Source organism: Mastomys coucha, unplaced genomic scaffold, assembly GCF_008632895.1.
Source record: "Mastomys coucha isolate ucsf_1 unplaced genomic scaffold, UCSF_Mcou_1 pScaffold19, whole genome shotgun sequence".
In the NCBI taxonomy this organism is placed as follows: domain Eukaryota; kingdom Metazoa; phylum Chordata; class Mammalia; order Rodentia; family Muridae; genus Mastomys; species Mastomys coucha.
The window spans coordinates 19443362-19454686 of NW_022196901.1; the positions used below are offsets into that span (position 1 = coordinate 19443362).

General features: G+C 50.2%; 1 protein-coding gene and 1 long non-coding RNA gene across 3 annotated transcripts in view; one reads left to right on the plus strand and one right to left on the minus strand.

The window, feature by feature from the left end:
* Window positions 1–3009, minus strand: part of Wdr86 (WD repeat domain 86) — an 18717-nt gene extending 15708 nt beyond the window's left edge. Inside the window, exon 1 of one of the 2 annotated variants that reach the window (XM_031380195.1) lies at window positions 2505–3009. In XM_031380195.1, coding sequence (XP_031236055.1) covers window positions 2505–2667 — 163 coding nt within the window. In that variant the 5' untranslated portion in view covers window positions 2668–3009. The remainder of the gene's footprint in view (window positions 1–2504) is intronic. The other variant, XM_031380194.1, reaches the window with a different exon arrangement.
* Window positions 3010–3280: 271 nt separating this feature from the next.
* LOC116097565 lies at window positions 3281–10361 on the plus strand. The gene is made up of 3 exons (XR_004121466.1): window positions 3281–3390; window positions 5462–5577; window positions 8436–10361. It is a non-coding gene; the product is annotated as an uncharacterized LOC116097565 (long non-coding RNA).
* Window positions 10362–11325: the final 964 nt, after the last annotated feature.

Genomic DNA, 11325 nt, shown 5'->3' on the forward strand with positions numbered 1-11325 from the left:
TGTCCTGGAACTCACTCTGTAGACCAGGCTGGCCTCGAACTCCAAAATCCGCCTGCCTCTGCCTCCCACGTGCTGGGATTAAAGGTGTGTGCCACCATGCCCGGCTCCAAACAAACATGTTAACTCATACAAATTCAGTCATAATCAGATCTTACAATAGAAAAGGGGGGGGGGGGAGAGGGAGAGGGAGAGGGAGAGGGAGAGGGAGAGGGAGAGAGAGAGAGAGAGGGAGAGAGAGAGAGAATCTCTGTCCATTTTATCCTTGCAGGTTTTTGGAGTTTTGTTTGGTTAGTTGCTTTTGGTTTTTTGAGACAGGGTTTCTCTGTGCATCCCTGGCTGTCCTGAAACTTGCTCTGTAGACCAGGCTGGCCCCAAACTCACAGCCTGGCTCTGACTGAGATTAGAGAGCTGGGCTCCTTGCAGTTTAGAAACCTGGCTTCAAGACAAGAACAAGCCCAGCAGGGAATCTCCGATGGTTTTCCCTTCCGTGGGGTGGCTCTCCATCAGGCCAGGTCAGGCATTCCTCACTGGAATGCTGTGTTAGATTTAGGGGACATACAGCTCTGAGGGATGCTCAGTGCCAGCCAGAGCTGGGTACAAGGGTGATCCTGGAAATTTGGCAGGACTCCAGAGCTGCACTGGGACAAGCCCCTGGGCCAGAAGCAGCCTGAAAAGCCTAGACTTTTTCTGGGGAGAAGCCTCCTTGACAAACAGGGGTTCCATGGGAGTCATGGGCATAAGGGGTCCACAGGCTGACTGTGCACTACCTACAGAAGACCTGGTGAACATCAACTGGAAACACCGACCAAGCCTACGTGGTGTAGCACATCTAATCTCAGGTATTTGGGAGATGGAGTCAGGAGGATCAAGAGTTCACACGGCACAAGGTGAGTGTGCTGGGTGGTTTTATGTCAACTTAAACACTTGAGGAATCTCAGTTAAAAAAATTCATCCAGGGGCTGGAGAAATGGCTCAGTGGTTAAGAGCACTGACTGCTCTTCCAGAGGTCCCAGCAACCACATGGTGTCTCACAACCATCCATAATGAGATCTGATACCCTCTTCTGGGGTGTCTGAAGACAGCTACATTGTACTTATATATAATAAATAAATAAATCTTAAAAAAAAGAAAGAAAATTCATCCATAAGATTTAGCTGTAGGCACACTTGGAGGACATTTTCTTAATTAGTTTTGGGAGGTGCCATCTTGGAGGTCCTAGGTGCTATAAGAAATCAGGCTGAGCAAGCCATGAGGAGCAAGCCAGTGAGCAGCGCCCTCCATGGCCTCTGCATCAGCTCCTGCCTCCTGGTTCCTGTCCTGTTTGAGTTCCTGTCCTGACTTGCTTCAGTCATAAAGTTTCTTTCCCAGTTGCTTTTGGCTGTGGATGCTTCATTGTAGCAACAGTAACCCCTGCTAAGACAGTGAGTTTGAGACCTGAGGGTGACATGAAACTCTGTCTTAAGAAACCAAAACCAAACAAATGACCAATTCTAAGGTTCTCCTTGGCGGAATCATTGGAGCCAGTCCTAAGAACCTGAACTCCTGAAGACCCCAGACAGTCTTTCCTTGGGAAGCAACACATTTTACTTACGCTAACAGCTCTCCTCCTATGTGGGGCCTGTCAGTGAGCTCTGGCTATGTGTGTGTGTAGGGGGTGGTTAGAATGCGGACCACTTTGTAGCCAATTCCCTATCTTCACCCCAGCTCCCAAGTACCTGTCAATTCAAAGTTCCTCCCTTTAGGGCTGCTTTCACTTCAAACTGATAGCGTAGGAATGAAACAGTTTTGAAGCGGTCTCCCTGGAAGGGCTTGGGCCAGGCCACCCAGCATTTGCTGATCAGGGTGGCAAAGCTGGAGATAAGGAGTTGTACCTGTGCAAAGCCCTTGGCATGCCTCCTCTAGTCCGCACGAGCTACTGTAGAGGCCAACCGCTGGCCTGGGGCACCCCATAATGCAGGGTGGGAGCACCCAAGACAAGGCTGGCCAGCATGTGAAAAGACTATGAATAAACGGGTGGATACGTAAGACACATTATGTATTTCCGTGCTTGATAGTTCTCATTTCATTTCAAATATGCAAGATAGACTTGACCCTATTCCCCATAAGTTTAAACCAATTCTCTTTCTTCTGGCCATACTTGAAATGCGGCCAAAAAGGAGCTTGGGTGTGGGGAGAAGTGTGGGTTCAAATCTCAAGGGTGCCCCTCAGTCCTGGGCAAATCCCTAACATGATAACACCGGTTCCGTGTAAGGACTGCATGAGACTGGTTGACAAAAGGATCTTGCATTGGGGTGCGCGCCTTGGTCACCCACACTCAAGCACTCTCGGGTTCTCACGGCTTCTCGCCAAGAGTTCAAGGGCTAGAGGAGCTCCCGGATGAACAGGAGCTAGAGAGCCCTACTCTTTCAGAAGGGGGCTGCGGGGTCCGGAAGAGTGAGGTCCCCGGTGCGGTGCAGGTGAGCGTGAAGAGGCGGGAAGGGTCGCGAGCACGCGCGCCCGTCTACCTTGCAGGAGCGCGCAGCACTGGCCATCCACGGTGCTCCAGAGGCGGGCCGTGCCATCCTCGCTGCCCGTCAGCAGGCGCTGCCCGTCGGGGCTCAGGCTCAGCCAGTTGATGCCCCCGCGGTGGTCCGCACAGACCCTCAGAGCCGACCCGCTACTCCCCATCGCCGGTCTGGGGTAAAGAGGCGCTGCGCCCGGCTAGAGAGCGGCGCTCCGGGGTCCGTTCGTGGTCTTGGCGGGGCCTGGCCAGGCAGTGGCCATCGCGGGGGCGGGGGCGAGGGCACCCCGCTCCTGCAAAGGCTCGAGGTGCGGCGGGGAACAAGGAATCTGGCTCTCCACCGGTGTCCTCCGCTCTCTCAGCTCCGATGTAGGAACTCAGGTGAGACCTCCCCTACTCAGAACCTTTACGGGGCTCAGGAGAGGTGGGCGCCTCTGCCTCGGGGTGCGCCCCCCAGATCTGAAGCCTGTAGAAGAACCCGGGAAGCGGAGCACAGAACAATACAATCCAGTCTGGCTCCTCCTCAGAGACCACCCCCCAACCTGTCCCCTCCCACTTTTCGGGCCGCGCGCCAACCCCTGGTTGTCCTACGGGAACAGAGCTCAGAAGCTATCCCGATCCCTAGCTGGGGACAGCTTCCACGTGCTTCGTTTATGACCCTCCCAACTGCCTAGGCTGGGTTCTGTTCCCTGTTATTCCCGCTGTCCTTGTCCCCAGAGCCCAAGGCAAAAAGGACGTGGACCGAAGAGTCTGGAGTCTTGGGAGACCCCCGATGAAGGGCAGGAGCTGTGCAGCCCCGAGTCCGCTCTTCCTGGGAAACCAGAAGCATACCCCGAATTCTACTTGGGCCAGGCAGGAGAGAGTTGGATCTTGGTCGTTGAGGGCTGAGGGTAAGACCAGAGGTCAGATTCGCCCTCCCTCCACCCATCCCACCCCACCCCCAGCTGGGCGCGCGCCTTTGAGGTCCCACTGAGGTCTGCAGGAATTCTATACCCAGCCCGCAGCCCTCCCGGAGCTCAGTCGGCTGGTTCCTATTAGAGCAGTTCCGGGTGCTGACTTTGCTGGGGGCGGGGAGGGTGACCCCCTACTCGGATCCTCCAGGTCCTAAAGATAGCAGAGTTTCTCGAACCCTCCAGGGCTCTTTTTGGCCTGAAAAAAGAAAGAGCAGAAAGAGATGGTTTCGAGGAGCCGGCCACCAGGGTGATGTGATGACCTGCCTTAATCACTCTGGATGACCCCGTTCAATTCCGAGAAAACCCCAGAATGGGTTCCACGTCACAGCGGGCTTTATTTCCCCGAGTGGCACTGGCGCAGTCAATTACATAGGCTTTTTTTTTTTTTTTCTTTCTCGAAACTCTCAAATCAGCTTAGGAGCCATTACTTTGCAGACGCTGAGGAGCCAGCTAAGGGTGTTAAGAAGTGTTTTGATGGGATCTGGAATGTGGGAGGCAGGAGGCTGCTGGTAACCACAAAAAAGGGTAGAATACTCAGGAGCTAGAGTACCCTCTGAGGGCCCGTCCTGAGTTCATCTGGTGCGCTGACCCTTAGAATACATTTGCATTATCCACCTGAGAAGACTGGCGGGTAGCTGGATGCACCGGTGAGGTCAGCAGCAGTAGAGGTGTGTGAGCAGTGGACACCCGAGAGCAACCATCCTGCAAGCCGAGGTGTGGGATGAGGAAACCCTAACCCTAACCCTAACCCTAACCCTAAACCTGAGATTGCTCACCTATAGAAGAGCCAGAGGGAAACCTGCATTCTCAGAAGGAAGACTTGTAAAGGAGTTTAGGGAGCACCCAGGACTAGGTGGCATGAACACAGTCACAGACTGGAAGAGGTTGGCAAGCAGTGGGTCAGGCAGGACAGCTACCTGGGGGAGCTGCGTTTCCAAGGGGGGCATATGGTACTATAATGCAGTGGCGGGAGTAGGGAGTACCTGGCAGTCCCATGCCTAGGTGTACCCCTGAGAAATCACACTACAAGACAGACCTGGCATAAGAGAGGTTTATTTTGGGGGAAGTGAGGGGAGTTAGGACCTGGAGTAGGGGTAGAGCCAGACAGAACCACAAGGGCAGAGAAGTGGGGACAAAGGACAGAAAGAGAGAAAGAGAGGCTTATGGGGAACACATGGCAACAGAGTGAGAAGGGGGAGGGGCTGAGGTAAGGGCAGTCCTCTTCAAGCTGCCAGCACACACACACACACACACACACACACACACACACACACACACACACATGCCCGTGGGTGATGACTTGACTGTGATTAGGTCCCTGGGAGAAGTCGATCGGGATTGTTTGTAAGCCAATAGTATGAGCAAATGGGACATCTACACTTCTGGTTTGTCCTCCAATCCCCAGAAAACCATCTGTGCGCTTCCTCAGGCCCTAGCCTATCAATCCCAGAGCCACAGATTATAGTCTCCATCCAAGATGAAGAGTTCTTATCCTTGCACTCTCGGATCCTCATAGTTGGGCCCATCTTTGGATGCTAGAAATAAGTTCAGGGTGGCAAAGAAAATGACCACCATTCCAACCGGAGTGTCTGGACAAATCAGACTTTTATTAGAAGGTATGCTTGAGAAGACAGGAAGTGCAGTGGGTTTTAGTCTAACTCTGCTGGTGACTCCCACTGGCTGCCGTCAGACTAGTCTGAAAAGAACTGGCTCATGGGAAATGACAGAGAAAGGGGAAAGAGGTCACTGCTCCTGGGAGGAAGGGGTCAATGCTCTAGGCCACCAAACTCCTAGAATGGAGTGGTGGGCCTCTTTCTGTGTACGCGAAGGTTTTACTAAGTGTACCCAGTGGCTGTGTGGTTGTGTAGTTCCTGTAGTGGCCCAGTGTACCCAGTGGCTGTGTGGTTGTGTAGTTCCTGTAGTGGCCCAGTGTACCCAGTAGCTGTGTGGATGTGTAGTTACTGTGGTAGCTTGAGCCATGTCTTTGCCCTTTTCCTTTATTGAGTAGCTGGGAAATTCAGCAGGATTTCCCTGGAGACAAGAAAGTTGGGAAGGCAGCAGACAGACCTCTCAGCCTGGAGTCCTCTCACCTAGAACCAACAAAGCTTGATCTCCAGAAGCCAGGTAGGTCTGCAGATACCAGGAAACACTGTGTGTGTGTGTGTGTGTGTGTGTGTGTGTGTGTGTGTGTGTGTCTGCAGGAGCCTGGAATACTGTGCTCCAAGAGCTAATCATTTGTGGAATGTGAAGCACAGTCGACAGAGGCCCTGTGGGGTAGGGGAGGGGACGGCCACATTCCAAGAGGCAGAAGGAAAGAGCAGACTGTTCAGAAGAACCCCAGCATCAGTGAAAGTGCTCATTTGATGCCAGGCAGTGTCCACCCCAAGGCTACACAGGTAGCTGCAATGTCACCTGTCGGAAAGACTGACCCTCGGGGACTCTGAGAAACATCCAGAACGGTGATAATCACAAGATGAGAGATGACAGAGGGAAGCACTTTTGGAGTCCCTGTCATGAACTTGCACTGTCAGAAATATAAATGATACATTGTGTCACCTCACAATATCAGAATTTATTGTGTAACAATACATTCACAAGGTGTGCAAATGGAGCAGTTTGTCAGGTTACCCCTCCGATCATGCTATCCTTGGTAGTCTAGAATAAGGCAAACCCAGGCTTTTAGTCAGTCTTAATTATTAATATTAACTTTCAGATTATATAGTACACATAGTAATGGCACCTGGAGATGTGTGTGTGTGTGTGTGTGTGTTATAGAATGGATACAAAAGGGTTAAAAAAGGCAAGGAGTTTCAAAGAAGCCTGAGACTCCAAAGCTGGGTAACAGATAGCCACACCGACCATGTGGGGGAGAGATATTAAAGCAGCTGGCGCTTTCTGGAGAGTGCCTACAGCTGCTGTTGCAGTGTCCAGCTGCAAGGCCGAGTCCAGCTGTAGATGTGGCAGGGCAGGAGTGGACACAGAGTCACTGATGGGGTTGGGTGGAAGAAGAGCAGATCTTGACAAGATCTAGCAAGAGAGAAAGCCCAGAGTAGGCTGTGTCAACAGTGGGGCTGAGAGAAGCTGAAGGAAGCCCATGCGCAGGAAGCCCAGGCGCTGGAAGCCCATGCGCAGGAAGCCAGGCACTGGAAGCCCAGGCGCTGGAAGCAGCAGGGAGTCCTTTGCTTGTCTGCCACTTGCTGTGTACACCAGGTGGTCAGTAGGGGCTGTTGCCAGGCCCCTGGGAGACAGTTAGACCATTTTCTTTATGTCCACTAAGTTCTCGGCCTGGCTTTCCTGATATGGCTTGTGCCCAACAGGACTACTTTACCCTATTAGAATCATACAGTGACCCCCTCTCTACTCCCAGAGGGTCATTTTTCAGAGTGTATTTCACGACTTTTGCCAGACTTTTGCACAGTCATCCCTCTGTTCTCAAAACGGATCCCAAACTACTTGTAAAACAGAATCTTTCTTGGCAAGGCAAGTCTGAAAAGCCATTGTTATTCAAACCCATAATATGAATTAATTTAGGGCAGGGCCCAGCTGGACCTCTCCAGTACCCTCAGGGAGCCTCATAACCTTGTGACAACAGTTCTTACCCTTGTGGCACCAGCTGCATTGCTGGGGGTGAAAGCGGCCATCATCATTGCCTTTACTTGGGTGTTGACTCTGTTCCACGTACTGTTCTAAGTACTAGTATTTTTCAAGAAAGTATAGAAGTCTTTCCGGTTTGTGAGTTATTCCCGGGAGAAGAGCTCGGGTACTCCAGAAGGATACCGGAAGCCTCTGTATAATCCCCACCAGGCTGAAAGTGCACAAGCCAAGAAGTATTTTAGCGAGATGGGGCTCATGATGGCACAGAGGTTGGCTGGAAAAAGACAGGCTCAACCTAGAGGGCATAGTGGTAGAACAGAAGGAGGAATGGAGAGGATGAGGTTAAATATTGCTGAGAAGGGACCAGTAGAGGTCCCTGATAAATGTACAGAAGAGAGCAGAAGGCCCTGAGATGGAGGAGGGAACAGAACAAAAGGTGAGGTTGGCTTTAAGCGAGAGCTCCTGGCATGCATGTGGGGACATTTTCCATTCTCATCATGTTCCTGGTCTCAGGTGAAATACTGGCTGCATCCACACAGTTTCCTTATGTTATTCTTTACATATATTTGAAATGTAAACTTTTTGTTTGTCAGACAGGGTTTTTCTCTGTGTAGCCCTTGCTATACAGTGGAGAAGCTGAATTCTTCATTTCATTGTGAGCCAGACAACACAGTGGAGAGGAAAGTCCCTATCCTGGGTACCACTCAGTAACGGCACCCTGTCCTCCATCCAGTAGCATCACCACTCAGTAACGGCACCCTGTCCTCCATCCAGTAGCATCACCACTCAGTAACGGCACCCTGTCCTTCATCCAGTAGCATCACTCTGAGGACCAACCCTTAAATTACAGGGTTAGAAGGAATATTAAAAATCCAAACTTCTGTCTATCAAAAGGCCCACAGCTATAATCTTGCACTTACGAGGCTGAGGCAGGAGAATTGTGATTTCTAGGCTGTCCTAGGGAGCTCAGAGAGACTCTCAAAAACAAAATAAAGGTACGTGGAGCAACTGTTGAGAAATTGAAAAGAATCTCAGAGCTGATAAAAGTGTGAATTCAGAATACACCAGAGAATCTTTCAGTCAGCACCCAGCTTTAAAGTGAAAAGAGGCCTGGGGACTGGAGAAATGGCCCAGTGCTCACTTCCCAGCACTTATGTATTCAAACAGGAAGATCAGTGGAGCTTGCTGGCTTCCAGCCTGGAGGAGACCTTCATCAAAGCCACAAAGTAGAGAGTTGGGAGGGAAGGACCTTCAACACTCTGCTTGCACACCCGTATACACATGTGTGTACTTCAGGTGCACACTTGCACACACATACACACACAACTTTTATTTTCCCAAATTAAATATACAAACGACTAATGAGCACATTCCGTTTCTGTCCACAGGAAACAAACAGGCAGCAGGTAGAGATGGCTCAGAGGGTCAGAGCTTGCCACCAAGCGCATCTGCAGGACCCAAGCGCTGAAAGGATACAGGACCCAAGCGCTGAAAGGATAGAGCTGGCTCCAGCAAGCTCTTCCCTGACCTCCAGAGTGTGGTCTGTTGTATCCCACGGTGCCTAGGAAGATAAAGGGAAAGATGTAACATGGCCAAAGGATAGAAGCACCCCAAGCAAGGGTCAGCTGCTGAATGGGTGGGCACCAGAATGTGCCAGTGCTGGTTCACACTACAGCATACTGAACGTTTTTCTTTATGGTATTGGGGCTCAAACCCAGGACTTCATGCAAGTGATCTTCCACTAAGCTGTACCCGTATCCCAGAAATGTTAAGGGAGAAAAGTCAGTCTTGAAAGACCACGTGGTACGGATTGTTTGCTTGGCAGCCATGGCAGAGGATCCATCTGGACATAAAGAACTGGTCACCTAAATAAATCTGGGTGTGGCATAAGTCGCATTCAACTGGGAAAACAAAAAAAAGAACTGGCCACCTAGGGTTGGAGGAGGTTTGAGAGAGTGGGGAGTTGGTCCACTCAGGGTTTCTGTGGTAAACACTGTGACCAAAAGCTACTTAGGAGGAAAGGGATTATTTCAGCTTACACTTCCAGGTTACAGTTGATTACTGAAGGATGTCAAGCAGGAATTCAAGCAGAACCAAGAGGCAGGAGCTGATGCAGAAGCCGTGGAGGAATGCTGCTTACTGACTTTCTCCCTGTGGTTTGCTCAGCCTGCTTGCTTTTGCCACCCAGGATCACATGCCTAGGGGTAGCATCATGCCCAGGGGACTGGTCCTTCGAACATCAATCACTAATCAAGAAAATACCCTCAGAGACTGTTTCACAGGCCAGTCTTAGGGGTCTTCTAGATTGAAGTTTCTCTTCCCAGATGGCTCTGGCTTCTGTCAAGTAGGACAAAAACAAAACAAAACACAACTAACCAGGATAAGAGAGATGGATAAACACAGGATTTTCCTTGTGGGTGATAAAATGTTCTAAAATGGCTCTTATGATGGTACACTCAGCTGCGAATATACTACACACCACTGGGTTGTACATGCTACCACATCTCAATGAAGTAGTTTTTCTGACACGAGCTGCCACATTGCCTCTACAAGGATGGCCATAGTTTAAAGACAGAGAATCACAAGTGTTGACAAGAACATGAGACAATTGCAGCCACTTTGGAAAGCTATCTGGTTCCCTCCCTGAGGCCAAGCACCTTGACTCTGCTCCTAGGAATTCCCTCAGAGAACTGAACCCATGTCCAAATTCAAGGGGTGGACATGAATGTCCCCAGTGGCAGAGGGAGGGAAGACTCAGGTGCCATCAGCAGATGGACAGGGAAACAGATGCTGTGTTCACACAGGGAGGTTTGAACCTAGGAAAGGGAAGATTGGTCCAGGCCATGGTCCAGATGAGCTTAGAAAGCATTCTGCTGTAGGATGGAAGCCAGAGTCGGAAGAACCAGGATATCATGATGCGGTCCAGAGGCAGAAAGACAGACGGCAGGTTGGTAGTGGCTAGAAGCATGAAGGAGGGCCTGAAGCACAGCTGTGTAATGTACACCGGCTTTCCATGAAGGTGAGCTCTGCACAAACAGTGGGGAAGGCTGGGTGACATGGTGACTGGGCTTAATACCCCCGAGGAGCACGGAGTAAAATAATTACCATAGTAAATTTACTTAAATCTCTCTTTTTGAGACAGGTTTTCCTGTAGCCTAGGCTAGCCTCGAACTCACCACCCAGCCTCAGATGACCTTGAATTTCTGATCCTTATGCCATTAGCTCCCAAATACAGGGATTACAGGTACCGCATCACACTCTATATGGCACTGGGGACAGAACCTGGGCTTTCTGTGTACTAAGCAAGCACTCTACCAACTGAGGTTCATCTCTGGCCCACTTGTGGGTTTTTTTTTTTTTTTTTTTTCCGAGACAGTGTTTCTCTGTGTAGCCTTGGCTGTCCTGGAACTCACTCTGTAGACCAGGCTGGCCTTGAACTCAGAAATCCGCCTGCCTCTGCCTCCCAAGTGCTGGGATTAAAGGCGTGCGCCACCACCGCCCGGCGCCACTTGTGTTTTTTAATATGCACACATACACACACCAGTTTTTTTTTTTTTTAAAAAAAGATGTTTAATGAACCTGCTAGATTCTTACTATTACTGAATAATCACCAGAAAATTAAAATTAATGTTTAGAGCATGTGGTGGTTTGAATATGCTTGGCCCATGGGAGAGGTACTATTAGAAGGTGTGGCCTTATTGAAGGAGGTGTGAGAATTGTTGTTAGGAGAAGGTGTTCTCCTTATTGTTAGGAGAAGTGAGTCTCTGTGGAAGCAGGGCTTCAAGGTCTCATATATATGCTCAAGTCTGACCAGTGTGATCCAGACTCTCTCCTGGCTGCCTGCAGATCAAGAAGTAGAACTCTGGGGAAAGGGGGCCCTGTGAGGGGAGCTGGAAGGGGGGGGCTGCAATCTGGATGTAACAAATAAATGTGAATAAATAAATTAATGAAAAAATAAACTAACAACAATAAAAAAAGAAGTAGCACTCTTGGCTTCTCCATACCATGTCTGTCTGCATGCTTCCATGTTTCCTACCATGATGATAATGGACTGAACCTCTAAAGTGTAAGCCGGACCCAATTAAATGTTGTCATTTGCTGGGCAGTGGTGGCATGTACCTTTCATCCCAGCGGCACTTAGGAGGCAGAAGCAGCAGATTTCTGAGTTTGAGGCCAGCCTGGTCTACAGAGTGAGTTCCAGGATAGTCAGGGCTATACAGAGAAACCCTCTCTTGAAAAAAAAAAAAAAGTTGTCATCTATAGAGCTACGTTGGTCAT